The 27,803-nt window shown below is 42.6% G+C and overlaps 4 protein-coding genes across 5 annotated transcripts; 2 read left to right on the top strand and 2 right to left on the bottom strand.

The window, feature by feature from the left end:
- Positions 1–2,243: 2,243 nt before the first annotated feature.
- LOC111969781 (TAR DNA-binding protein 43) lies at positions 2,244–9,654 on the top strand. 2 transcript variants are annotated; one of them, XR_002878045.2, is made up of 6 exons: positions 2,244–2,987; positions 3,190–3,353; positions 6,394–6,534; positions 7,113–7,283; positions 7,378–8,437; positions 9,102–9,654. XR_002878045.2 is itself a non-coding variant. In XM_023996035.2 (5 exons), the coding sequence occupies exons 1-5, from the start codon at positions 2,747–2,749 to the stop codon at positions 7,876–7,878; spliced, it is 1,218 nt and encodes a 405-aa protein (XP_023851803.1). In that variant the 5' UTR covers positions 2,244–2,746; the 3' UTR covers positions 7,879–8,638. The 2 variants fall into 2 exon arrangements, 1 of the variants encoding a protein (XP_023851803.1); XM_023996035.2 differs by lacking the exon at positions 9,102–9,654 and having other exon boundaries at positions 7,378–8,638.
- Positions 9,655–15,888: 6,234 nt separating this feature from the next.
- Positions 15,889–17,762, bottom strand: LOC111969780 (retinoid-binding protein 7). The gene is made up of 4 exons (XM_023996034.2): positions 17,539–17,762; positions 16,643–16,821; positions 16,326–16,427; positions 15,889–16,224 (listed from the first exon to the last, which is right to left on the bottom strand). The coding sequence occupies exons 1-4, from the start codon at positions 17,609–17,611 to the stop codon at positions 16,171–16,173; spliced, it is 408 nt and encodes a 135-aa protein (XP_023851802.1). The 5' UTR covers positions 17,612–17,762; the 3' UTR covers positions 15,889–16,170.
- A 50-nt stretch (positions 17,763–17,812) lies between these two features.
- LOC111969779 (uncharacterized) lies at positions 17,813–20,107 on the top strand. The gene is made up of 6 exons (XM_023996033.2): positions 17,813–18,263; positions 18,662–18,724; positions 18,852–18,931; positions 19,327–19,457; positions 19,588–19,654; positions 19,766–20,107. The coding sequence occupies exons 1-6, from the start codon at positions 18,055–18,057 to the stop codon at positions 19,843–19,845; spliced, it is 630 nt and encodes a 209-aa protein (XP_023851801.1). The 5' UTR covers positions 17,813–18,054; the 3' UTR covers positions 19,846–20,107.
- Positions 20,108–20,210: 103 nt separating this feature from the next.
- LOC111969778 (GDH/6PGL endoplasmic bifunctional protein) lies at positions 20,211–27,331 on the bottom strand. The gene is made up of 5 exons (XM_023996032.1): positions 27,226–27,331; positions 24,385–25,060; positions 24,158–24,275; positions 23,747–24,016; positions 20,211–23,483 (listed from the first exon to the last, which is right to left on the bottom strand). Exons 2-5 carry the CDS (start codon positions 25,033–25,035, stop codon positions 22,135–22,137), a joined length of 2,388 nt encoding a protein of 795 aa, XP_023851800.1. The 5' UTR covers positions 25,036–25,060; positions 27,226–27,331; the 3' UTR covers positions 20,211–22,134.
- Between the last annotated feature and the right edge of the window lie 472 nt (positions 27,332–27,803).

Here is a 27,803-nt window from a genome sequence, read left to right as displayed (position 1 = left end):
GATTCTTTCCAGGTCATTATTAGAGACAGACTTCTATTTCTTTAATACACTCAGTTTTTTCTAATTTACATAGTTAATTGTTTAACCATTCACTTACAGCCATTTTGAAAAATTTCTTCATTTCTTGCACTAATGTGTTGTCATTTACACAGTGTTTCACATTTCTTTCATTTTAGTATGACTCTATTTYGAGAGATTCTTTTTTTTCCTTCACAGTATAATTATTCTGGGCCAATTGTGTGCCGCCATATGGGACTCCCAATCACGGCCGGTTGTGATCGAACCCGGGTCTGTATCACAAAAAATATATAAACAAATATTCCCAGTCAGCTTGTTTATTTTCGAGTTCCCAGTTGTCTTGAACGTGATGTTAGATCTTTTATCCAATCATATTCAGCCATCATGTGTTGCCAGGGGTCTAAAATCTGCCCTCAGGCCTTCAGAATCAACAGTGTGGGCGCTTGTAGCTTATAGTGAATGGAAATTAAAATTTAGTGTCAACCAATCAGCTTTAGAGTTGGCTATTGTACGCCTGCTAGCTGGCTCCAGTGTTACACAGGAGCCAGCTAGCAGGCGTAGTGCGTGCACGTCTTTTGATTGGATTACCAATATTGAGAGGCAGGTCCTATGGGCAGGTCTATGCAGATCTAGGAAACTGAATTTGATAAACGAATTAATTCGCGTACTACCTAAGCTGTTTTTTCAACCCACAATGGCGAAGGAGGAGAAGATATCGATTTGGTCGAGGATATAATTATAACGCCATTCTCAAGACGAACTTTTCAAGAAAAGTTAGACATTGTAAGGAGAGGTCGCCCGACGCCACAAAGCCCGCCACAAAGCCTGTCACACAACAGCTCTGCTCCGTGTAGCGCAGGAATGATGAATGCCCTAACTTCCACCAAGGCTGCTTCGCTGTCAATTGTTTATGGCCGCAACAGAYGTCGGATTGAACAGACATCGGGTTTTACTGGTTYGCTCCACAGATAGCGCTGCTGTAACCCATCAAAGCCACTTTCAAAGTTTCAACTACGAGCGCTGTCAATGGCTCACAGGCTCCGAGAAGCACTGCAAACTGTACTGCTGGGAATGCCTATTATTTGCAAGTGATCGATTTGGTGTTTGGAGCCACACTGGCTTTGCACACTTGAGTTGTCTAACCAAGGCAGCAACGAGACACCAAAGTATGGCTGGGCACTTACAAGCAATTGTGCTTTTGAAAACTTTTGGGGACACCGGAATGGATTTACAGCTCAACTAACAAGCGCGCAGGGCAACGGAGCTGCACAATGAAAAGGTGAAGGGAAATATTGAAAAGACTCATTGACACAATCAATGTAAACACTGTTTACCCAAAATGTCAATTTGTCAATTTCAAGGTGACGCAACGCCTGGTTATACTGCGTTTCTGTCTAAATGTATAGTGTCTAGAGCCATGGCATCATAATGATGGTAATAAGAGGTGGATTAATTCGGGTGGGACTGTGTAGTACCTCACTGAAGGCCCAGGCCCCAGGCCCACGGCACGCCACTGCTTACAGATCGTGCCTTTCTCTAAGCAGTAGGAAGCAGATTATTCAGTCAACCAGTTTTTGATTATGGTGTTTACAAGGCCCATACTTCATAAACTTCCTATCTAACTTTGCTGTTGAAATATAGACACCTGAGTTCCTATCGTCTCCCTGAGCTAAGTAAATATGCTTTTGGTTTTAATGCACCGTATTGCTGGAACAAAGTTCTAAATGTAATGTATTGATTGGGGACTTATTTGTGAGGAATGTTTTTCTGGTTGATTTGTGATGTTATATTTGTGCTTCGCATGACTGTGTTTTTTTAAGGAAGAAATTAATACGTATCTGGCTAACAACACAAAGAGATGAGCAGCAGCCTGGAGTTCATGTCTGGCATGAAAGAAGGCGTTCAAGTTGACGCCTAGTTGTTCCCGGGTCCCAGTTGTCACAGGAACTCATAATTAAGTTTGAAAAACTGGGTTTATCAAATCTTTACATAGGGAGGACGCCGCAGTAGTTATCGACTATGCATCTCTGTGGTTATCATTTACACAAGTAAATTATTTTACACAAATACGTTTACCGAGATCATAGTAAAAAATGTGTAACATTTGCCTGGAAATAATTATTTATCAGTTTCTGTTATTTCCTAGCTGCACAACACCCCCCCTCCTTTTTACAATGAGATGATCCGAGATAATGACGCACTTCCTCCATGATGATGCCATTTTGATCGGAAAGAATAGCGTGTTTATTTTCGTCGCAGGTGTGTTTGAGTTTGAATATTTGCTCTAAACGCGCAGTATTACGTGTATGCTACTTTAGAAAATCTTAGTTAAGACTTAACGTTAATTATACGATTGCTCGATTTCAAATTTCTTCGACGAAATTTCAACTTTTAGGACCAACACGGCACGAGACGCCGTTAGCTCACTGAAAGCCCCATTGCTAAAGCTAGGTCGTCCGGTGTAGATGACAGAGCAAGCTAACTAACCTAACAAAGGAACACGGAGTGTGACCGAGGCAGGTTCGTTTGCTTGAATATCTCACGAGATCTAGTTAACTAAATCGTTTAAATACAATTTCATTTAAGCAGCGTCCATTTCAACATCTGAACTGATTTTTATTATCGGGACTATTTTTGTATTAATCAACTAGTCGTCGGGCATATCGAAGTGAGTAGAGCGCTAACTTTACATAGCCAGTACAGTGTTTTTGACTGAGAAAAGGTACAAATGGCAGAGTTGTACATTCGTGTGGCCGAAGAAGAGAATGAGGAGCCCATGGAGATCCCATCTGAGGATGATGGCTCTGTGTTGCTTTCTACCGTGGCAGCTCAGTTTCCTGGGGCCTGCGGCCTACGATTCAGGAGTCCTGTTTCACAGTGCATGAGAGGGGTCCGTTTGGTGGAAGGGATTCTTCATGCGCCTGAGAACGGCTGGGGCAATCTGGTCTATGTCGTCAATTATCCCAAAGGTATGATGACTAAACTATGACATGTTTATTTTAATTAGCCACCAACTAGTGGACAATTGTATTATAATATTTACATACTCAATTAAAGATTGAAAGGTTCCTTAGCTATACTCATTCCACATGATGCATATCTAACTAGGCAAATGTCAGTCTCAAGTGCTACATCAAGGAACGAATGATGATCCCTACCACCCTATTTCAGACAATAAAAGGAAAATGGACGAGATCGATGCCGCCTCTGCTGTGAAGATGAAGAGAGGTGACATGAAGACATCTGATCTGATTGTACTGGGGTTGCCATGGAAGACAACTGAGCAGGACCTGAAAGATTACTTCAGCACCTTTGGGGAAGTCATCATGGTGCAGGTACAGTTGCAAATTTGCGACGTTGTTCTTTGCAGATGTTTCTTTCAGGTACCTTCACTATTCTTGTTCTCCCAGCTTTAAATTGGAACTGACACTGTTTTAACAATTTTATAAAACAAATGCATAATCGTATCGGTCTAAAATGTCAAATTCAGTTTATGCTTCAAAACAAACTTTTTAAGAGTTAAAAAAAAAAGGGTTTCACTCAACCTTCCATTACATATAGTAAGGTTTTGTTGGCAGAATTAAATGGATGCAGCCAATGCATGATTAATAAAATTCAACAATGAATAGCTCGATAGTCTAAATAGTCCTATCAGTTTCTAAATCACAGCTAGTGTGTTGGCTGCCCCTAGTCATTCAGGGATTGTACTGTTTCACTGCCTCTCAGCTCACTGGTCACCATAGCAACACCCACCCATAGCATGCGCTCCAGCATGTATATTTCACTGGTCATCCCCAATGCCAACACCTCCTTTGGCCGACTTTCCTTACAGTTCTCTGCTGCCAATGACTGGAAAGAATTGCAAAAATCACTGAAGTTGGAGACTTATCTCCCTCACTAACTTTAAGGGTCAGCTGTCAGAGCAGCTTACCGACCGCTGCAGCTGTACACAGCCCATCTGTAAATAGCCCATCCAACTACCTACCTCATCCCCATATTTGTTTTTGTTTTTCTGCTCTTTTGTACACCAGTATTTCTTCTTGCACATCCTCATCTGCACATATCACTCCAGTGTAAATTGCTAAATTGTAATTACTTTGCCACTATTGGCCTATTTATTGCCTTACCTCCTTACTTCATTTGCACACACTATATACAGATTTTTCTATTGTGTTATTGACTGTTTTTCTCATGTGTAACACTGTTTTTGTCGCACTGCTTTGCTTTATCTTGGCCAGGTCGCAGTTGTAAATGAGAACTTGTTCTCAACTGCCCTACCTGGTTAAATAAAGGTAAAATAAAACAATATTTTAGACAAAACCTGATTGGGAATCTCAACACAATCATATGCAGTATGTAGCTAAGGCTATAGCGTATCTATTTATGTAGGCCTACTTATTTAGCAAGCTAGCAATATGACTTGATAGCCAAGTCATCTAGCTAGCTAAAACCTAATGACATGGAGCCTTGTACCACAGAACAATGTGCCAGATATTTCACCGGATGTATGTGTGAAGCATACAGTAGGCGTTTCTACTCACTACCAGATACGTTGATGAGAGGAAGCCCAGTTGGAGGTGATGGGTTTTGGCCGTTGATGAAACATTTGATCTCAGTGCAGTTTTCTGTTGCAAAAACTAGAGTCTGTTGCCAAAAATGGACAATGTTTTTTGTAGATTTTTACCCTTTTCCAAAGTAAAAATAGCATTGTTTAGGAGTTGAAGGGTAAATTGAGTTATTGCACATGCGTACTTCACAGAGAAGTCGTTCGCTAACAGAAATATGCAGATACATGCTAGAACACGCCATTAGGATCTTGCTAGCTCATGCTTGGCTCTGCCTCCCTCCTTGCTTGTTCTGCCCACTGACACATTTCTTTCCATTGGAAATGATAGGCTGTGGTCTCTTGGGTTAGTTATAAGAATCTTTGCCCTTTATTGTTACCTAGATAGCTGCTGGAGGTTATTACCTGGAAGTGTCAGCTTTGGTGGCTACAGCGATTGGGATTGAGGTGTCACTTGGTTGGCTAAGAAATGTGACTCGCTCATTAGTTTAAGATGGCTACTCATTTACTCAAACTTGAACAACTGTTAGCATATCTCCTAGTTGTCAGTCAAAATGTATTTGACATGGATGAAATTAGCACTGAGCAGGCAGGCAAGCTGTAAATCCATCCACTTGTTAAAATGTGTGTTATTATGGGACTGGGGGCAGGGTAGCCTACTATTCCTCATTCTATTCACGGTGCAATTTTGACAGAAATAGTTAGGTTTTATCTATCAATCCCTGTGCTGGATTTTGGCTCATCTGGCTCTGGCTAACATYGTTCTGTTGTGCATCGGCAACTGAGGGAGAGAGCATACCTGTTTTTAATTTTTCACCCCTTTTTTCTCCCCAATTTCGTGGTATCCAATTGGTAGTAGTTAGTCTTGTCTCATCGCTGCAACTCCCGTACGGACTCGGGAGAGGCGAAGGTCGAGAGCCATGTGTCCTCCGAAACACAACCCAACCAAGCCGCACTGCTTCTTGACACAATGCCCATCCAACCCGGAAGCCAGCCGCACCAATGTGTCGGAGGAAACACCGTACACCTGGCGACTGTGTCAGCGTGCACTGCGCCCGGCCCGCCACAGGAGTCGCTAGTGCACGATGAGACAAGTATATCCCTGCCGGCCAAACCCTAACCCGGACAACGCTGGGCCAATTGTGCGCCGCCCCATGGGCCTCCCGGTCGCAGCCGGCTGCGACAGAACCCATTCTCTAGTGGCACAGCTAGCACTGCGATGCAGTGCCTTAGACCTCTGCGCCACTCGGGAGGCCACCTGTTGGTTTTTTGATTAATATGAAGTTCTCAGAAGTAAGACTGCCGTGGTATTATATATTTGCAGAAAACCATTCCGGTTTCTTGTGAATTTTGCTACTGCTTTCTAACCAAAGTTGAGTTCTCCTGCTGCATGTAAACAGTGTAGTAGTGCAACATCAACGTGAATGGCATCGGACTGTTTGGCATGGCCTATTTTCATAATAGGCCAACTCTAGCTGTGATTGGTTATGGCGCACTGGTCTGCGTAGAGTCGACCTGGACAACACTGACATTTCCTTTATTCACTGCAGTGTCTATTAATTGCCCAAACGCACGGCCACTTTCCCATTCATTTCACTCTAGATTTTTCACAAATACCTGACTCTACGTCATTTCCAAACCAGATATGTGCTCTGCTTGTTGCAAAATGAGAAATGTGTCATTCTTTCCGAGGGTGTATGTGATAAGAATATACATTTTGTTTTTGATGTTGCTAAATCTGGTCAGTTCCTCTTTAGTGTGCAATGCCTTGGTATGTCTGTGGTGCCTTCACTACATGCTCCTCTTCACAGGTGAAACGAGATGTGAAGACTGGAAACTCAAAGGGGTTTGGCTTTGTGAGGTTTACTGAGTATGAGACTCAAGACAAAGTGATCTCACAACGCCACATGATTGATGGAAGATGGTGTGACTGCAAACTCCCCAACTCCAAGGTAGGTGTTTTGTTTCTGTATGGTGTGTAACGTGGATTATTAACGGCAAGAGCACTTGTTTCAGATGTGAATTCAGGTGAAACCTATGATCCCTTATTGATTTCACTTGTTAAATCCACTTCAAATCAGTGTAGATGAAGGGGAGGAGACAGGTTAAAGAATCATTTTTAAGCCTTGAGACAATTGAGACATGGATTGTGTGCGTGTCATTCAGAGGGTGAATGAGCAAGGCAAAAGATATGTGCCTTTGAACGGGGGGGTGTGATGGTAGGTGCCAGGCGCACCGGTTTGTGTCAAGAACTGCAACACCGCTGGGTATTTACCTCAACCGTTTCCATGTGTGTCAAGAATGGTCCACCACCCAAAGGACGTCCAGCCATCTTGACACAACTGTGGGAAGCATTGGAGTCAACATGGGCCAGCATCCCTGTGGAATGCTTCCGACACCTTGGAGATTCCATGCCCTGACGAATTGAGGCTGTTTTGGGGGGGAAGGGTGCAACTCAATAATAGGAAGGTGTTCCTAATGTTTGCTATATTGTTAATGCGTGAACCTTTCCATTTTTTTTGTAAAACAGCAAGGCCCAGATGAGCCCATGAGAAGCAGGAAAGTGTTTGTAGGCCGTTGCACTGAAGACTTGTCCGCTGATGAACTGCGACAGTTCTTCATGCAGTATGGTGAGGTCACTGACGTCTTCATCCCCAAGCCCTTCCGTGCCTTTGCCTTCGTCAGCTTTGCCGATGACCAGGTAGGTGCCACCGCAAATTCAAAGACCTTGTTCTATTTGCCATCTGCTGAGTTGCCCCTTTAATGTCAGACTGACCCGCATGTCTTCTCTCCAGGTTGCCAGTTCCCTATGTGGAGAGGACCTGATTATTAAGGGGGTCAGCGTGCACATCTCAAATGCTGAGCCAAAGCACGGCAGTAGGCAGATGACGGAGCGAGCAGGGCGGTTTGGAAACGGGTTTGGGGCTCAGGGCTTTGGTAGTAACCGCACAGGGTTAGGGACCAGCGCCAGTAGTAATATGGCTAATTTTGGCAACTTTAGTCTGAACCCTGCCATGATGGCTGCTGCTCAGGCTGCCCTACAGAGCAGTTGGGGAATGATGGGTATGTTGGCTAGTCAGCAAGGGCAAACTGCCACCTCAGGCACCACCTCCACTGGGCAGACTAACTCCACCAGGGATCAGAGCCAGGCCTACAGCACAGGCAACAGTAACTACGGCACCAACTCAGCCAGTCTAGGTTGGGGTACCGGTTCTAACGCAACAGCCAGTGGTAGTGGGTTTAGCTCAGGATTTGGCTCCAGTATGGAGTCCAAGTCTTCTGGGTGGGGTATGTGAAATAGTTTGGTAAGTATTGTGAGATGTCTTTTTCCTAATTTATTTCTGGTGTTATGTGTATCTGATACTTAAACGCTTTTGTGAAGGCTGTTTTGTACATTTGGAGAAAGAAAGACTCAAGATTAATTTAGAAAGTGTTTGAAGTGATTTATTGTTTACCCGAGTAGTGCTACTTTTGAAGTCAATTTTATTTGTTCTTAAGTTTGTTATATCCTGACTTATTTTCAACTGGATTCTTTGATGCATGCATTGTGAGTTGTGATGTTTCTGAATGCATGAGAAATCACTGGTTCACCATCCATCCATATATTTGACAACAATCTTGCATTGGAAAGAATCTGGTTGAAACTTAAATGTTTTAAGTGCAACTTTATTTTCAGTCTCTAGTTAAATGGAAAAGCCTTCACTACAATCTCTTCTGCAGTTCACCTCTCTTCCATTTTCCCGGGAAGAAGCTCCTCTTTGGCAGCATTCTTTGGGTGATGTCAATATCACTCTCTTCCATCTATAAATGCTTTGCCATCAAAGAACGGCTTCACTCCGCATGTTCTAAGAGACGGTGGGTGTTTAATTTTTATCCACTTTTTAATGGAAAGAACTGCGCAACTGACATTAAGAACTCGTGAGTGCGATTGAGGATGGCTTGTGGCGAAGAGTGAATCGATGAGTGAGCGAACAGAGAGAGAAAAAGAAAGCGTGAAACGGACTGGTTGTGCGATGAAAGAGCCCAATTTGACTGCTGATGTGAGTGTGAATGGAATCTGCAGATGCTACAAGCCCCCCCCTCCCCTAAATGGACTTTCATTTACTAGTACTTCAAGATCTCTCTTTGCAATTTGTCCCACCCTCCTGTAGTATATTGATCAAGTGCAGAAGTGGTACCCAAATGTTGTGTGGAATGTTGTGCTGAATATTTGTCTTGTATTATATAACCTACATGACCTGAGTGCTGTATGGTGTGTGTGGTTTCTTTCCTTGTTATTGATGCTCTCTATGTGTGAACTTTGATGTGGATGACACCTGCTGAGGACACTGGGGACGTGAGTGATGGTGTGAGAACGTGGTGTGGTTGTCAAATGTTTCCCAGTGTGTGATTCTCCGGTGTGTTTTAGATATGTGAAATGGAGGTCTCTAATAAAATGTTTGAATAGTTATGTTTATTTGAATACTAGTTACTTTTGTGTCATTTGAATTGTCAAATCTAACTTAATTCACATATCTAGGGACCTTGGACACTGCTGGCCGAGGTTTCCATCTGAACCCAGACTGGAGTCAGTGTCCTGAAGGATGAAGACAGAAGTCCTCACAGGCTTGAAATGGGGCCTCTTATATTTATGCCAACTTAAAAGGAGTCAGAATTGGGTAGTAAGTTTGGATACATTTATGATCTATTCTGTCAGATATAACCAATAATTTTTTTCTTCTTCAATGGGCTTCATTTTAAATGAACGTGAAAGCATTATTTGGGCAGAAGAGTCATTTATTATGTCTAATGTATTCTTTGGGACATAAGACAAATAATGAACAGGTTATGTTATTTCAGATTTGCACACTGGGGAATAGTGTCCATAAAGGATGCTATGGCATGTGTTGAAATGAAGCTAAATGGAAACACCCGTTGTCCTTTTTTTAATAATATTTTTTATTGAACAGATTTTTTAGTATAACCTGTTTGTGGAGATGAAGTTGAAACCGTGCTCTTACATTTCAGACAATTAATATATTCTCACTGTACCACTTGATGGATGATAATTAATAAATGTATTCTACAAGTTGGTTGAGCCAGTTGATGCCCTTTAATGTGCAATATTAGTACAATTGCCGCCGTTACCTAGTAGTGTCTGCATAATAGAACCTATTCACTTAGTACTAGGGTAGCCTCTTAGCTCTAGCATGTTCCTTCCTACTCAATAGCCTCCGTAGCCTTGTTCTTCCCTGCACTCTTTGTCTGCTCCTGGTTCGTGCTGACAAACTCTTCCCTCTTCCTTTGTGTGAAGTTACAAGAAAGGGGAATACATTGTCAGACGACGACAGTTTCATTGCCAGGTCGTTGCACTCATCTGATTTTATGAAACCGAAGCAAATGATGAAACCTCGTGATATTTGCGTTACGTTTGCTTATAGATGTGTAATGCTGTTGAATGAACTGTTTATTCTGTTTACAACTGACCCTGCAGAGCAGTTGATGCCAAATTGTTTCCTACCTACTTCTGAACAGCAAGAATGTAACTGTACACTGCATAAATGAGAGCCTGGAAATCAAGTCCTTCATCTGTAACTGGAGGATTGTCCGTCTGAATAAACACAGATTTTAAAACGTCACTGCAAACTGAATGAAGACCTTTTACCTCGCAAAGGCCTTTGCAAAAATATCTTAAAAGATAAAGAATACTGTCAATCATCTGAAACATACAAGCAGACTTTGTGTGTGCATCTCTGTGTATAGTGGATTCCTCTCCCTGTCGCTCCCTCATCTGCATTACTCTGAAAAAGCAGGGCGGGTGAAAGCCATGATGACCTCTAGGCCCAAGGGAAAGTTATCTTCACCTGCCAAGTTTTTTTCCCCCACAGTACAGTCGAAGGAAAGGAGACAAGGGGAAGAATATACTTTTGACCATCGAGCTGCACCAAAATAGTTTTAAAACTAATTATGCAATTGCCTTGTTTTTGGAGACCATTTAACCATTTTACCAAAGATCACCTTCTACCTACAAAGTTCTATTGTATCCCAGCAGCGCTTCCTTTTCTCTACATGTTCCTTCGTTTCTTTTCATTGATGATACTTCTGAGGCATGATAGTCGATGTATGTTCGTCTGACCATCTGTGTTGGGGAGTAGTGAACTACATGTAATTCAAATAGTAATTAACCTACATTTTGAAGTAGCGTGGTGGTAGTTTAACTAAATTCAAAACTTGGTAGTGTTTCAGTAGTTTTGCCATGTAGGGGTGTAGCTAACTACTGGTACTACACAATACTTTTTTTGAGAAATAAAATTTGGGCGAAGTAGGCAAGAATTTACTTTCCGATCTGCCTAATTCTCACTTAAAACATTTTTTTGTGTTTTATAGACTCAATTCCACATTCTGTCAACGTTGACTGTAGAGTTATCTGTTCTTTGCAGACCTATGACATTTCAGATTTAGCTATGATACATTTTCACAAAGTCATTTTGTGGCCGGTGACACTTTGATTCTTGAAAGTCCAATATCTTGACAATTTGACTGCTGACATGCAAAACATGTTGGGGCTGTATTAACAGTGGACTAATGGAAAAATATATAGTTTTTGAGTGGATGTTCCCTTTAAGGGTAGTTTTAGTGTGAAGTAAATGAAGTAGCTTGGTAAACTTTATTTTCCGAGTAGCTTCTCCAACACTGCTGACTATTCATCTGTGGTCATTCAGGAAAATAAACTAGGAAAGGGAGCCATTGAAGCAAGTGACTGTTAGGATTTCTTTCACAATGTGAAAATAATTCATGCATACTACAGAATAGTAGGCTGATACACAGCCAATACAGTAGATGGCGGCATGCACCTAACAACTGGATTTCATGATTTACTGGGCTCTGCTCAGCGACGCAAACAAAGATCTAGTCAGAACTGTTTACGGATAACCTCCAATGCGGGACACATGTTGCTTAAACTGGGACAGTCATTTGCCAAGTACTTAGCTTGAACGCATTAATGTTACGCTCTAAGACGGAATGTTACTGTTAAAATAACTGTACTTACTGTTATTAACTGTATACAGTACCCCTAGACCCAATACAATTCACATACCATCCCAGCAGATCCACGGACGACACAATTGCCACTGCACTGCACACCGCCCTATCCCACCTGGAGAAGATAAATACTGTACCTATGTAAGAATGCTGTTCATCGACTACAGCTCAGCCTTCAACACCATAGTGCCCCCCAAGCACATCACAATGTTCAGGGCCCTGGGTCTGAACCCCTCCCTGTGTAACTGGGTCCTGGTTTTCCTGACTGGCCTATCCTAAGTGGTGATGGTAGGCAACAACACCTTTGCCACGCTGATCCTCAATACGGGGGCTCCACAGGGGTATGTGCTCACCCCCCTCCTGTACTCCCTGTTCACCTATGGTGCCATGTACGTCTCCAACTCAATCATCTATTTTTCTGATGACACAACAGTGGTAAGTCTGATTACCAACAATGACGAGACAGCCTACAGCGAGGAGGTTAGAGCCCTGGTTGAGTTGCGCCAGGAAAATAATCTCAACGTCAACAAAACAAAGGAGCTGATCGTGGACTGCAGAGAGTGCATGCCACCGTCCATATCGATAGGCTGCAGTGTCAAAAGCTTCAAGTTTCTCGGGCGTGCACATCACTGACATCAGAGACAGTGTGGTGAAGAAGGCTCAACACCGCCTGGTACGGAAATTGCACCGTTCACAACCGCAGGGCTCTACAGTGGTGGTGCGGTCAGCCCAACACATCATAGGGGCCACACTGCCTGCCCTCCAGGACATCTACAGCGCCCTGTGTCACAAGAAGGTCAAGAAGATCATCAAGGACCCGACCCACGGCCTGGTCACCCCACTACCATGTAGAAGTAGAAGATAGTACAGGTGCATCAAAGCTGGGACCGAGAAACTGACAAACAGCTTCTATCTCCAGGTTATCAGACTGTTAAATAGTCACCAGAAGCCGACCTCCGCCCAGTACCCTGCCCTGAACCTTAGTCACTGTTACTAGCTGGCTACCACCCGGTACTCTACCCTGCACCTTAGAGACTGCTTTTCCCTATGTACATAGAGTCATTGAACACTGGTCACTTTAATAATGTTTACATACTCTTTTAAACACTTTATATGAGCAGTGCCTTCAGAAAGTATTCACACCCCTTGACTTTTTCCACATTTTGTTGTGTTACAGCCTGCATGTAGAATGGATTCAATTTAAATAGTTTGTCACACAATACCACATAATGTCAAAGTGGAATTAGGTTTTTCAATTTTTTTACAAATTAATTCAATTAAAAAATGAGATACGGTCCCTCGGTCGAGCAGTGAATTTCAAACACAGATTCAACCACAAAGACCAGGGAGGTTGTCCAATGCTCTGCAAAGAAGGGCACCTATTGGTAGATGGGTAAAAAAAAAAGCAGAATATCCCTTTGAGCATGATAAAGTTATTAATTAGACTTTGGATGGGGTATCAATATACCCAGTAACATGCACATTTGTGGCCTGCTGGAGGTCATTTTGCAGGGCGCTGGCAGTGCACCTCCTTGCACAAAGGCGGAGGTAGCGGTCCTGCTGCTGGGTTGTTGCCCTCCTACGGCCTCCTCCACATCTCCTGATGTACTGGCCTGTCTCCTGGTAGCGCCTCCATGCTCTGGACACTACGCTGACAGACACAGCAAACCTTTTTGCCACAGCTCGCATTGATGTGCCATCCTGGATGAACTGCACTACCTGAGCCACTTGTGTGGGTTGTAGACTCCGTCTCATGCTACCACTAGAGTGARAGCACCGCCAGCATTCAAAAGTGACCAAAACATCAGCCAGGAAGCATAGGAACTGAGAAGTGGTCTGTGGTCACCACCTGCAGAATCACTCCTTTTTTGGGGGTGTCTTGCTAATTGCCTATAATTTCCACCTTTTGTCTATTCCATTTGCACAACAGCATGTGATATGTATTGTCAATCAGTGTTGCTTCCTAAGTGGACAGTTTGATTTCACAGAAGTGTGATTGACTTGGAGTTACATTGTGTTGTTTAAGTGTTCCCTTTATTTTTTTGAGCAGTGTATATTACTGTTCAAAAGTTTGGGGTCACTTAGAAATGTCCTTGTTTTTGAAAGAATAGCACATTTTTTGTCCATTAAAATAACATTAAAAAAAACAAACATAAAAGACACCACTTCCCACCACTTTCCTCCCCCCACTACACCACCCCAACCCCAACACCGCCCAGCCTCTAACCCTTCCACACAATCTCTCCCTATCCACGTCATATAGTTCACAAAATATCAACACATGCTCCACCGTTTCCTCCACTAAACACTCATCACACAGACCTGTTTCATGTCTCCCTATCATCCACAACGTGGCATTTAAACCTGTGTGCCCAAACCGTAGTCTACTCCCCACCTCTTCCTTTACTGACCGGTGCATGTGATAAAATTGCCTCCCCTTACTACTAGCATCCCACTTTCCTTGCCAAAGATCGAGCCCTTTTGCCGGATCAAGGACTTGACTCCCCTGCGGCTCAGCGGGACCTGAATATCTACCCCCTCTCTCCTCACAGCACAGTTAGCCACCACATCTGCCTTCTCATTACCCTCCACACCCACATGGGAGGGAAGCTTACCACCACTCCCATCAACTCCACAAGTCTCCCCTATCCGACCTGCCCGTCTTCCCACTACTCAACACTGCAGCCGAATCAGAGCAGATCAACACTCAGTGGTTTCACCTCCTCCCATCTTAAACCTAAAATCATGGCCATCAACTTGGCCGCATACACCGGCACATAATCAGTTAACCGCTTACATACTCTAACATTGAAATCTGGGATATACACCCCTGCCCCCACTCATCCCCTGACTGGATCCTTTGAGCATACTGTATATATCCTTTAAAAAACGAATAAAAACAATGCTCTATATATCTCTCCACACAGTCTCACGTCCTCACCCCATTCTCTCCTGCCCTCAATCATGTCCACATCTACACTTGGTTTTGGAAACAGCCACGGAGGAACATTCTCCAAAGCAATTGCCGGCCCTATCTCTCTCTCTCACCCAGTCCATATTCTACCACCTTCTGTCCGATTGTACACCCGTACGCCCTCTGCTTACCCACTCCTCACTCCCAGCATTCCCCAGTTGCCATGACTGCAGGGTGTCCTTTTGAACTCCCTTTTAACCTCGCCCAGTACGCTAATGCAAGTTTGTCCTGCCTTATCCTCAGTGGCAGTTCCCCACTATCCACCTGCAATGCCACAACAGCTGTCGTCCTGAATGCACCCACACAATCTCAGGGCCCTTGACTGTATCCCATCCAGGCACTGGAGTACAGTTTTGGATGCTGATCCATATACAAAGCACCCATAATCCAAAGATGACCTGATCAATGCCTTGTACACATACAACAGTGTTTTTCTATCCGACCCCCAATCATATCCTGCCACTGCCCTTATAAGTTTCAGCAGCTTCCTACACTACATTTCAATATGCTTAACATGCCTCTTACACTTAAGCCTCTCATCAAACCACATACTTAAATACTTAAACTCAGACACCCTACCTATATCCTGACCGTATATATGTGCAGCCTAACATCTTTAACCTTCCTTCTAGAATACACCATAAAGCAGGACTTGCCCACAGGCATCCTAAACCCCCATGTTAAAGGCCAATCTCCCACAGCTTCTCGCATCTTCCTCATCACATATTTCACATTCCCACCTCTCTTTCCATCATCGGCATACAAGGCCAGACCCACTCCCTGTCTCTTAAATATGTAATCTATCATCAGGGTGAACAACACCGGACTAACCACACATCCCTGAGGAGGGCCATTGTTCACTTCAAACCCCATTGACAATTCTGACGCCACCCTCACCCGTTTGACGCGATCGAACAGGAAGTCCATGATCCAGTTATAGAGACGTCCCCCAATGCACTCAACTTGATCCCTTGAAGTTCTTTCCTCCTCGTCCATTGTTGTTGATATTTTCTGCTGACACTGTCATGTTAGCCAGCTAGCTAGCTAGTAACGTTAGTGGATAGCATACATAGCAGCTACCACACCGGTTTACTCAAGGAATACACTTCTTCACCAGATGATATTTAAAACAGAAAACTATAGAACATGTACAATTGTTTCTAGAGTAATGGGCTTGTTAACATGGAACCATCTTTATGAGAAATCTAATTGCAGTAAACTTGAAAAGTTGGATGGTGTCATTCAATCAAACCAATAGGCCTACAGCACCACCTGCTGGGTTGGAGTATTACAACACAATACATTTGAATTATGGTCCAGGGCTTTATTCATGGTAGTGGGTAAATCACATTTATTGTAGATAATCATGAACTATCAAGTCACTCAAAAATAACAATACAATACAAATCCTCAATGCACATCAAGCATATGATTACCATTTCTATTAATGATGTTAATATTTCTTCTTCAAATTCTTTGGCTACTCAAAGCATGTGTACCATGAGCATATCATATTAGTAATACATTTATGATTGAAGCATATATATTTTTTTAAATATAAGGTTGCAGAAATATTATGGTGAAAGCATGGTCAAGCACTCTTTTTATAAATTTGCTTGCAGACTTTATCCTCACAGGTGAGTTCCTATAAGAGAGAGAGAAACAATGCATAACAGTTATGCCTACTAATGCTTTGTCACTGTCACCAATGTAGTTAAAACGAAGATATGAGTACATGCAAAATACCAGATAGAGCTCATTTCCTTCGATCCAGTGCGTCCACCCTCTGTTCTTCTTCTCTCCCTTCTGAACACACACCAGTTTATCATGGTCCCAGTTGACCAGCGTCTGTTATAAAACAGCATTTATCAAAATGTGCAGTGTAGACCATAACTCTCAAACACCTGGGAAGTCGCTGCAGCTGGCTTGAAATAGGCATATGGATAGCTCTGTTACATGTTGCTCTAATGAAGCCCACAGTTCAATAAGCAACTAGGAGCAACATTTAAATGACATGACATCAATGATAAAATACCATCGCCCTTCGGATTACACGTGTTTACCTGGACTTTTCTGTTATCCATGGCTTTGGTCACCTCCTCAAACTCTTCCCCTATCTTGAATGAGACTGTATAGTTTTTGAAGGTAGTGAGTGTCTTGATGGTGAAAGAATCACTGTCTTGTTCAATCACTTTCTGAGGCTTCAACATGTTTGCAATCTTGCGTGTTGCAAAATCAATGCCTGTAGGGAAATAAATTCTGCATGTGTTACAAATACATCCAAAGAGACTGAACATTCCAATCTATTCTCAGTAGGCTACTGGTGAGCTATGGTATGAATCCTATCTCCAAAGATGAGGCTTTTTACAAATTTGGATTCTTACGAATGTCTTTCGAAAGAAGTTGCCATTCATACTGTATGGAGTTATCATTCATTAGCCCGGTTGCCTTCTCTGTTCAGCTATTAAGTTCCACTCCCCGGCACTTCTGTTATTTGTCAAATGAGTGGCAAGGAGTTTAATGTTAGCTAAAAAGACTGCCAGGCTAAGAATTCATAGCTACTGATGAAGATAGAAGGAATTAACATCTGAAGTAATTCTGACACAGGTTCCCCCCATGTGCCCCCATACATTAAAAAAAAGGAATCATAGAGTTCCAGACAATACGAATCACATACATTTTATTATCTACAACATTAAAATGTGTTTTGAATTATTGACAGAAAAGGGAAATGAAAATTATGAAATGTTATGGGTTTGAAAATGTATCTAATAAATGAATCAAAGAAAATTAATTTCAGTTGAATGAAATGGCACACTGCCTAATATCATTACGCATGATTGAATTACCAACAGCTAATGAATAATCAAGAAATAGGCAATATTAATGTAATCGAAGTCACTTGCCTAAAAACATGAGAAAATGTGTGCTTCAATAAACAAGTAAAGAGAGAACTTACCAAGAGCAACCATGTAACCTTCAAAGTGTTCATTACTAGTCATGTCCCATGTGCCACTGTAGTCGATAGGCATGGTGAATCCTTGTGTGGCACTGTCAAAACTTCAATTGAAAGCAGTTGTTAAATGAACCGATTTAAAGTCTCGGGGATGTGTTGTCCTATGGCGTGTTAATATAGGGCAGGGGTCATCTTTCATAGTTGGTAGCTATTTTGGACAATAGAGTGGAGAGAGTAGCCCAGTGGAGGGCGGAACATGACTTTTTGCACAATTATATGACGAAATAACATTTGAGATAAGCGCTTGCAAATAGAATAGGCTGTAACGCATGTACACACTCTTTGGTTGCTCTCTTTCCAACAATGTAAAGGGCCACTATAAATGAGAGTGATATGCAGTTTCATTCAAGGTCGTTAGAGCGCGCCCGCAATCAAAGACAACTATAACCCCCCTTTTTTTTACGGTAGTGTTCGGTCGAGGAAATCTGATCCCTATAGGCAGGCCAGTGAAGGCCACGCATGGACACCCCAGGGTATGATGCAACGCGTGGCTGGGGGATTATTTGCACAGTAGTCAGAACTGGAAAGGATGTGTCATCAAAACCCATCACCTCTCACTTCTTTGGCAGTGTTTCTTCAAAATCTATGCTGACAATGCTACATTACGCTTTAGTGTACATGGCATATCATACCAGCAGATGGCTTCCAAGGGATGAAAGGTTAAAATTGTAAGTTTTTGAGATGTAACGGTCGAGTCACAGAGCCATAGAGATTGGGTCTGGGTCTAATTTCTACAGTATGTCTATGATAATGATAACTAGTTATTTGAATGTATTCTACTTTTAATGTTGACTTTTTGTGTCAAACATGATCTGATGGTGATTTCTTAATTTTTTTTGTACTATTAAATGCACCATCCGAAGCTGTCAAGACTAGACTTCACTCTATATCTGTTATCTACTTTTGTCTTTTATTTTTTTGCCTGTATTCTGCAATTCAGCTTTTAGCTGAGAATGTGTACAAAACATCCTAACTGATAATAAAACGTTGATATATGTTTTCTATTAGTGCCTTATTCTAAATGAGCATGAATCTAACTCCAGGGTTATAAACTTTTTATTTTCAGTCAAATAATTAATGCAGTCTTTGTGGCACTAGTTCTCATCCCTCAATTGTTTGTGCTAACCAGGTAAGTAAATGCAAACTATACAATATGTCAATATTTTGCTAGTAAAAGCTTCACATTTGAATTCATTTTGACTGCATGTTACATGTGTACTATGTTAAGTTTCTGATTGAGAGTTTACATCTCTCAGGCCCAAATCCTCTAGATACTGCCAACAGCCTCTTCTGAACAATCTCACTGCCTTCATTGTCTTGTCCTTCATGGCAACAGGTAGGCTAGAGCACGTCTAGTCATAGTATAGAGGGAGTACATCCTGTTTTGTGAACATGTCTTGGCAACTATTTCTAATAGTTTTAATGGGTTGTGCTCCTCGCGATTGTTTGACTTTTGTGAAAAGCAATGTTTGATCATTTTATTTTAGCCAAGATCATACGTTGATTTGATTATGATGAAAGAGAGATGGCAGTAGAGATACACTTGATTCATTCCCATCTTCCTCATAGCTTAATCAGATTGGGATATTGTGTTCATTGCAACAATCTAAATGTATGAAGTATGTATACATATTTTAGTTATTGGAAACCACTTATCACACATCTACAAATGGTAGGAGACACAGGTTAATTGGCACCGGTTTGACTGATGAAATTATGCCTCCTGACTAGGTTTTGCAGTAACATTCACACTGATAGACCCAGTGCCCCAGAGCTTCAGGGCAGCCTACCATGGGTTTGGACTTGTATCTTTTGTCCAGGGACTATGCACCATCGCCCTGACTCTGACTGCACAACAGTGTGTAAGTAGCATTTGAGAATATCCCAATTGTTCAATACTGATAAAATTATTGGCATTATGGTATGGTCAATAGGTTTTAATGCTCCAAAGGAAATTATGCATAAAGCACTTGAATATTTCTCCATTCGCAGGCGAAAACAACTCCTGAGCTGTACTATTTGTCCCTTATTCTATCATTGGCTTGTATCCTGAGTACAGGTAGGCCTTCACCACAACATATTCTCCAATCTCTCTGATCCAGACACATCATCTTTCCTGCAGTAGTAATAATGCACATATTACAGAACTGATGCTTATGTTTCTTCTCAGCCTTCTTCTTGGTGAAGGGAGGATTCTGGGTAAAAACCAATATGCTACCCAGGCCCTGCCAGAGAGGGAACAATGGCTAACTAGTCCAAACAGTCTACAGCTGCTCCAGGTTGCAATTAGATATGCACCATAGACTCATCCATCTATAATTGATGCTGTTTCCAGGCTACCACCAGCAAGCGATACTGTTGCACAGTATGGTGACTAGTGTAGTATGTAGTGAATTTACATATCCCATTTCCTTAATTTGATACACTTGAAATCAATTGGTGTGCATTTGTTTATTTGCATTCAATTACTGCGTTTTGAGTATCAAATTAACTATTAAAATGGCTACCACTATCGTAAAGGGGCATATACATTTTTCAAGTACCCAACATTTCTGCTTAAACATTCCTTCGTTTGAAATTGCACAGTTAAAAAGAAATCATCTGTGCAGAAAGGGTTGTGAAAGCTGTAGTTTATTTCCTTGTGGTAAAACAGTGATTAACTGTTACATTAATTCCATGTGTGTACAGTATGTAGAAAAATGGTGTTAGGTCCCCATATGTATAAAAATAAACAATTGTAAATCATTTATTCATAGACTGTTTGATCCCCAAAGTGATAAGGAACAAACCACACTTTCACTTACAGCATTCAGAATAATCAAGTGCTATAACATTTGTATGTGCAAACATCAAATTGAAACCTAATTACATCTTTTTCCCAGGCAAAATAACCTTCAGCTAATACATATATATTAACATACACCTGTCCGTATAATGAATTAAGGCAACGCAGTGAAGCGGTTGAACTAAACTTCATCAACCCATTTTAAATCCATTTCAATATCCTAAAAAGGCCCTTTACGTAAGAGGAACTCTCCTAATTCAATCCACAAATAAAACATTGATGAACTCAGTTACACACTTTGAAATCAAATGTTGTGCAGTGAGCCAATCTGTGTGAATGCCAGTGAAGGACATCTCAAACGAGGAGACTCACAGTATCAAAGTTGGAAGGTCACAACTTAGTTAAGCATTTCACTGTACTTGTGCATGTGACAAATAAAACATCAACGACATCTTGTAAGCCCCATTTCACTCACATTAAGAGATTCTCTGATACTTTTGTATACATTTTAGCCAGTAGTTCTGAAAGTAGCACTCATGAGCAAAAAGTGGTCGCCGAAAATTGCATACAACATAACATAACTTATTCAGACCACGTCATTGCTCATTCTCTGCTGTGTCCACTGAGAAGTTGAGCCCACCCTGCAACCTCATTGGATAATGCCGGGCAGGCCTCTTGCTAGCTGTCACTCAAATGTGAGGGGCTGAAGCTCATTGGCTAGAACTCAAATTCCTACGGGGCTGGCCCAAGAGGGGGAAATGTAGGGAAAATGGCACTGCACAGGTTCAAGAAAACAATCACTTTCAAACTAGGGCTTTTGTGGCTAAGACAGTAATTCTGCATGTATGAACTGCAGATTGACACATACAGCCCAAAGCGAGAGGTTTAAAAAATAATTTCTAAGTCGCCAAAGTAACAGAGCATGTCTTTAAAAGAGGAAGTATTAGGAACTACTGGGCTGGCTCATAGGGGAGAATACACACATTAGGGCAAAGGCTGTGGAAATTGTACATTTCTCATAGATATCAAATAATATATTAGATAATTGTATTATAATTTTTTTTTATCCACAAGCATAGATTAAAACAAAGGCAGCAATGGATCATAATATGCTTTTTTATGTCATTTAATGTACTGGACAGTACATTATGCATTTTGATTTCAATTGTCATTGAGGCACAAATACAATGATACATGGCTATAGACTACATCATCTGTCGACCATAGGAGCTCCAAATCCATTTACCATAGGGGCATTTTCATTGAATGAAATTTTAACCAAAATTGTTGGTCTTTCACAGTTTAAAGTCCACTTTTAACAATACTATTCTATGCAGGTTCAGTGTGGAATGGGTAGCTTTATGTGAAATATATACTGTTTTTACAACTAAATAAAATATAGTTATTCAGATCATGAGTAATGATTAAAGACTAACAAACTTCCATATCCACTTTGCTTTCCTGAGATGTCCATTTGGTAAATATACACACACACACACACACACACACACACACACAAACACAAACATATCACATGAGCCCCTACATCCTGTATATTGAAAAATAAAATATATGCCAGTATACCATATGTACTTCCATACTTTAAGGTGCCCAGAATCAACAGAACTTCATCATTACTTTACATTCTTGGTCAAAATACAGCAAAATAGTAAAATTACAGCAAATCATTCATTTCCATTTAAATGTACATCATTTCATTGCTACAGTATCACAGAGCCAAAAGCAGCTGTTCGCTATCCTAAAAGAGCATCATAGTCTATGTACCATACTAGCCTGCCACTGGTCGGCCGGATAGCAGTGATGGGCCACTTGTTTGGGTTGTCCTTGACTCGGCTGAGCTGGGTGACCAGCTCATGTTTGCTCTTACCCATCACCAGCACACCTACTTTCTGGGCCTGGTTGATAGCCCTGAGGGTGAGGCTCATACGCTGGTGAGGCTTGGCTGGGCTCTCGGTGAGGGCTACCAGACTGTCCCCATGGGCGTCAAGCTTGCTGCCTGGGAAGAGGGAGGCGGTATGGCCATCGTAGCCCACTCCTAGAAGGACAAAGTGGAAGCTGGAGGCATTAACCAGCTGGTTGATGTCTCTCTCATAGAGCAGCGCTCCACTATCCTCCTCCACACACAGCCGCTGGTTCATCTGCACAGGCATGGGGTGGATGTTGAAATAGGGCATCTTCACGTGTTGGAGCAGGTGGTCGTGCAGGGTGCGGAAGTTGGAGTCCAACTCTGTGAGAGGCACGCATCGCTCGTCCACCATCCAAACGTGGGTGTCCCTCCAGGGGAAGGAGTAGTGGTGGCGGGCCAGCCTCTGGAACAGAGCTAGGGGACTGGAGCCCCCAGAGAGGGCCAGATGGAAGCGGCCGCCCTCCCTTACCGCTTTCTCCGCTGAAGCCTGCAGGTCTGCGGCCAGCCGCACGATGAGCTCCTCGGGCCAGGCAGACACCATTTCAGCGCTGCGGTACTTCCCCTGCATCACCTGGAAGCTCTCCGTCCCAGACCCGCCCATGTGGTCTTGGGTGATCATGACCACAGCCTCGTTGGCGAAGGTCACCTCCCGTCCCAACAGTTTGAAGTCCAGCATGTTGCCATTGTCCGCTCCCCCGGGGTACAGGCGGGGGGAGGTTTTGGCCAGACCGTGCAGGAGAGGAGTCCAGAAACCCCAGGAGGCCAGCAGGTTCTCAGTACTGATAAAGCTGTCCTTCCGGCCTTGGAAGATGTGCAAAATGAGTTCTGCGTAAGCCTCTCTCTGTACCGTTGGTGTCAGCACATAGTAGTCCGAGATGGGCATACCTAATACACTGACATCTTTGTGTTCCGTTATCTCCTTCCACTCAGTGTCCATCAGGTCTGGCTTGAACAGGTTCTTACTCACGAGAATGGCTGGGTACTGCAGAGTGCCGTGGCCAAAGTAGAACACAATCTGCTTGGGCTTGCAGTGGACGCTGCTGTGGCTCTGGACACAGAAGATGTCATTCTTGAACAAAATGCGAGCATAGCCTAAGCGCTCATCCAGCATCTTCCCTGAGGTCAGGATGATTGGCATTTTCTCGTACTGGGCTATGTCAATATGCACCATGATACCTGAAATAGAAAAACAAAAAGTATGTCTCATCACTGAAACCCCCTGAATAATCTATGTATCGTATCTTATCTCTATGGCTGTCAAACAAAACAAAAAAATGATTGAATTAAAACATGTTTTTTAAAACGATGCACTCTGTCATATACTAATAACTAGGGATGTCGATTCAAATTCCTCCTGTTATACTACTGCCAACTTTTTTTATTCATGCACAGACTCAAAGCGAAAAACTCCTATAGACAAACTTTCTCATGTCACTTACCAGCAAAGGTGGGGGTGAGGCTGTAGTACTCCTTTGTTTTGTTCAGTTCTTCCTGTACCTCTAGATTGTAGTTCTGGTACTGACCAATGGTAGCACAGTTCCTGTCCAGGTGCTGCAAGGCACTGAAGATCTTCAGCTTGTTCCTGAGGACCTCCTTCACGTCGCTCAGGTTGGCTGGGAGCCCCATGGTCAGAAGGGTCATGACCTCAGTCAGGTGGTTCTGTATCACGTCTCTGATCACACCATACTGGTCATAGAAGGGAATACGACCTGTGACAAAAGTAGGGTAAATCAAACAACTCATGACAGGCGATGTTACTGGCACCATCACAGTCTTATAGATTGGGTTACTACACATGCTTAAGCGAACATAAAATATGAAATGCTCAGTTTTCTGGGACCACACAGTACCTCTGGCATCCAGGGTCTCCTTCAGTACAATCTCCACTCTCTCAATGTGGTGCTTGTTCCAGATCGGATCCAGGTGCTTACTGTTCTCCCTTCTGAATGGCAAAATCTTAGAGACAACCTTTTGAGTATAAAAGCAAACAATTATAATTAAAACAAAGATCTGCCTCACGGGCAAAGTTTTCTGTTAATGTCTACGGCGGACTGATAAGGAGGCCTAAGCACATCACCTGCTTCCCTAAATAGTGGTCGATCCTGTACATCTCCTCATCCTTGAGGGAGGTACCCAGTTGAGTGGACAGTAGTTGGGCACTACTGAAATCATGGCCAAACGGCTTCTCCAGCACCACCCTCAACCACGCCCCGTCGGTCGGTCTGCAGCTGTTGTTGATCCTTTCTGCAATGTCCGCATAAGCGAAGGCTGGCACTGACAGGTAGAACAGCCTGCCTGCCTCCACTATGCCCTCCTGCGTCAGCTGCTCTGTCAGGTGTTTACCCAGGGCCTGGTAGTCCTCTGAAGTCTTCAGCTGCCAATAGTCTGCCAGCTTCAGAAACTGCTCCTTCACCAGGGCACAGCGCTCCACAGACAGCTCCCGAGGACAGACCACTCCCTTTAGCGCCTCAAACAGGAACGGCGTGGCCTTATCCTTGGGCAACAGGCCTCCGCCATAAAAGGAGAAACTGTAGCCGCTACTCACCTGGTTAGCGTACAGATGGAAGAAGCCCTGCCACAGGTACTTCTTAGCCAAGTCACCTGTACCTCCCACTATGACCACTGACACGTGCCCCACCTTCGGTGCTCCCTTGGTCTCCTTGGCATAGCCTCTCTGGGCACACACAGTGGCCAGGAGCAGCAGTGTTGCCCACACAACTTTCCACATTCTCTGGTCCAACACAGATCAGCTCCTACAGGAGAGAGAGACAGAGCAAGACAGATCAGGAATAACTTCAAAAAGTTGATTTACAGACCTGGGTTTGGATTGCTAAGTATTCAGTTGTTATTAACTCATAATCACAGTGGCTGATTCACTGGCTTAAAACCCACATTGATTGCAGTCGTGGATTGTTTTTCTGCCAATGCAAGTAGGATTTCTGGGAGGCAGCCTAGCCTACTCTTAATACTGTGGCATATTTGGTTTGTGGGTGGAAATGGTCAGCTCTTAGCTATACCAGGAACTACAACATATGGACACCACCACCGTCACCCTCCTACATGTGTCATAGATAGATKAAGTATTTTTTTATTGTGGCAGAGGCAACTCCTCTGTCAGTAGATAACAGGCCAATCCTGTTCTCTACACATTTCCCGCATTCATTGTATTGTGGTTGAACCTTTAGGCCTACATGTTTTGGGTTGAAGGTTAGAGACAACAGATCAATGGAGAAACACAGGTTTCTAGACTGAACCCATTCAAAGGAGTAAAGTCAACATTGACAAGATACACAGAAGAGGCATCTACCGTAAATGGTTTGCGTAACTTTACCGAAACATCTGAAATCATAGTCTAGTGTTGATCAAGTTTACACAGCAAACAACAAAGGTCATTGCCACTGAATTCTCCTGTGAATCATACTATTGGTATGGATGGACACTAACATTTTTAGCTGATGCATGACGGTGAGTCAAGATTTGTGCTATCCCAAACCACCAAGATCACAGCTCTGGCTGCAGGATGTTGACCTACCTGCAATGTTAATGTACAATAGCCTAATATATTTAAAATAAAGATTAACATAGGCTGGGTCATTTGGTGTGAACATAAATGTACTTTTTCAACTTCTTTAAGAGACTTCTGAAGTTGCAATATGTAACTTTTGGGGAGACCAGACCATATTCACAAAGAAATTTGAGTTATAGATCTGTGATTCACATTGAAAGCAAGTTAAAGAAGTGGTACATCTGTTCTATGTGCATTATTTCTATGCTTCCATTTCTTAAGTTTTGTTTTTTGCATCTTACTTTTGGTTTTGTACACCAGCTTCAAAACAGCTTGGCCCATAAAACTTTTACAGATGCACAATCGAGAGCATCCTGTCGGGCTGTATCACCGCCTGATACGGCAACAGCACCACCCGCAAACGCAGGGCTCTCCAGAGAGTGGTGCGGTCTGCACAACGCATCACCGGGGGCAAACTACCTGCCATCCAGGACAGCTACAGCATTCGATGTCACAGGAGGGACAAAAAGATCATCAAGGACATCAACCACGGCCTGTTCACACCATCAGACTGTTAAATAGCCATACACCTGAGAGGCTGCTGCCCTATATACTTGGAATCACTGGCCACTTTAATAATGGAACACAAGTCACTTTAATAATGTTTACATAATGTTTACATACGGATTTACTCATCTCATATGTATATACTATTCCACTGTAATTTAGTCAATGCCACTCCGACGTTGCTCGATTTAATATTTATATATTTCTTAATTGCATTATTTTACATGAGTCTATTGTTGTGAACTGTGAGATACTACTACACTGTTAGAGCTAGGAACACAAGCATTTTGCTCCCCCCGCAATAACATCTGCTAAATATGTGTATATGTACCAATAAAATGTGATTTTAAATGATTTAACAAACCCCTTCTGTATAGTGTGGTTATCCACTTCATCCAAACTATAGGATAGACATTGAATAAGAAATAACAAGAAATAATAGCCAGTTTATGGATGCTATTTCCTACAATTATTCCATTTAGTCTGATAAACAAAAAATGTACAAAGAAAAGACCCCCTCAAATATGATGCACTTGTCATGAAGTGTCCTCTCTACCGTAGCTTATGGCGCTGCAATATGTCACGTGAAGTCCCCATTGAAAACCATGTGCGCTAATGTGCATGGCCATCACTATCTATGCCCATACAATAGGTCTGACAGTTCCACCTGCTAGCTGTATAACTTTAGCCACAGCATGCCGTTGATGCATACAATGTTACCCAAACAAAAGCTTTTCTGTCCATTTACAATCACAATAAAGTCCGTTTCTATACCAAATCCCTCTCACTCAAACTATTCAATCGAACCTAGTCTAAACACTAACGTTATATGGAATTGTAGCGTACCTGTTCCCGCAAATGTCGAGTTCGATGAATGATCGCATAGTTCAATATTTGTGTCAAAAGATAGACTACGTCCTAGAGCAGTCACGTGACAGCGGAGGCTAGCGTGACACATGCGCTTCACCGTAAAAACCATGGGGGCGTTTGAGTAGCTTTCAGCAACCGACTGTAGACAACAGTGGGAGATGTGAAGTTGGGGGAGGTGCATCTGTGGCAACCGAAAGTCGGACACTAATGTGGTTTTCAAACAGCAAGGCTCAGATCGACACGGCACTGTTGCCATTGTTTTTTATAAAAGTGTTTCTTTATAACGTCGAAATAAACATATCACACACTCACAMACTGAAATGATCTGTGTCTAAGTGAGAGAGAGCATTTTATATTACATTCATTTGTATATATCCCCTGTATAAGGCGACTTGAATCGCGGCAAAATTGGTTCCTGTTTCAGTCTTGTCTTAGTGCGTGTGGGTCAAACAAAAATGATGAAGACAATAGAGCCTCCCACAATGCAGGCGATGGCTGCAGGAAGCCTTTAGCTACTGTAGAGCAACTGCAGCGACTTGCATTGGACAATTTGT

The sequence above is a fragment of the Salvelinus sp. IW2-2015 genome, linkage group LG11 (genome assembly GCF_002910315.2).
Source record: "Salvelinus sp. IW2-2015 linkage group LG11, ASM291031v2, whole genome shotgun sequence".
NCBI lineage: Eukaryota > Metazoa > Chordata > Actinopteri > Salmoniformes > Salmonidae > Salvelinus > Salvelinus sp. IW2-2015.
The sequence above is the reverse complement of the archived record's forward strand: the minus strand, read 5'-3'. Positions and strand labels throughout refer to the sequence as shown.

What these genes read in the sequence shown, in the direction of transcription:
- LOC111969779 (XM_023996033.2), top strand. Translation starts at nt 18,055, where the DNA reads ATGGACACCCCAGGGTATGATGCAACGCGTGGCTGGGGGATTATTTGC. An exon ending in CAATTGTTTGTGCTAACCAG is followed by an intron (nt 18,725 to 18,851) that starts GTAAGTAAATGC and finishes TACATCTCTCAG; the next exon opens with GCCCAAATCCTCTAGATACT. An exon ending in GGCTTGTATCCTGAGTACAG is followed by an intron (nt 19,655 to 19,765) that starts GTAGGCCTTCAC and finishes GTTTCTTCTCAG; the next exon opens with CCTTCTTCTTGGTGAAGGGA.
- LOC111969781 (XM_023996035.2), top strand. Translation starts at nt 2,747, where the DNA reads ATGGCAGAGTTGTACATTCGTGTGGCCGAAGAAGAGAATGAGGAGCCC. An exon ending in TGTCGTCAATTATCCCAAAG is followed by an intron (nt 2,988 to 3,189) that starts GTATGATGACTA and finishes ACCCTATTTCAG; the next exon opens with ACAATAAAAGGAAAATGGAC. An exon ending in GCAAACTCCCCAACTCCAAG is followed by an intron (nt 6,535 to 7,112) that starts GTAGGTGTTTTG and finishes TTTGTAAAACAG; the next exon opens with CAAGGCCCAGATGAGCCCAT.
- LOC111969780 (XM_023996034.2), bottom strand. Translation starts at nt 17,611, where the DNA reads ATGCCTATCGACTACAGTGGCACATGGGACATGACTAGTAATGAACAC. An exon ending in TGGATAACAGAAAAGTCCAG is followed by an intron (nt 16,428 to 16,642) that starts GTAAACACGTGT and finishes GTTTTATAACAG; the next exon opens with ACGCTGGTCAACTGGGACCA. An exon ending in AAGGAAATGAGCTCTATCTG is followed by an intron (nt 16,225 to 16,325) that starts GTATTTTGCATG and finishes TCTCTCTTATAG; the next exon opens with GAACTCACCTGTGAGGATAA.
- LOC111969778 (XM_023996032.1), bottom strand. Translation starts at nt 25,035, where the DNA reads ATGTGGAAAGTTGTGTGGGCAACACTGCTGCTCCTGGCCACTGTGTGT. An exon ending in ACCACTATTTAGGGAAGCAG is followed by an intron (nt 24,276 to 24,384) that starts GTGATGTGCTTA and finishes TATACTCAAAAG; the next exon opens with GTTGTCTCTAAGATTTTGCC. An exon ending in GGAGACCCTGGATGCCAGAG is followed by an intron (nt 24,017 to 24,157) that starts GTACTGTGTGGT and finishes CTTTTGTCACAG; the next exon opens with GTCGTATTCCCTTCTATGAC.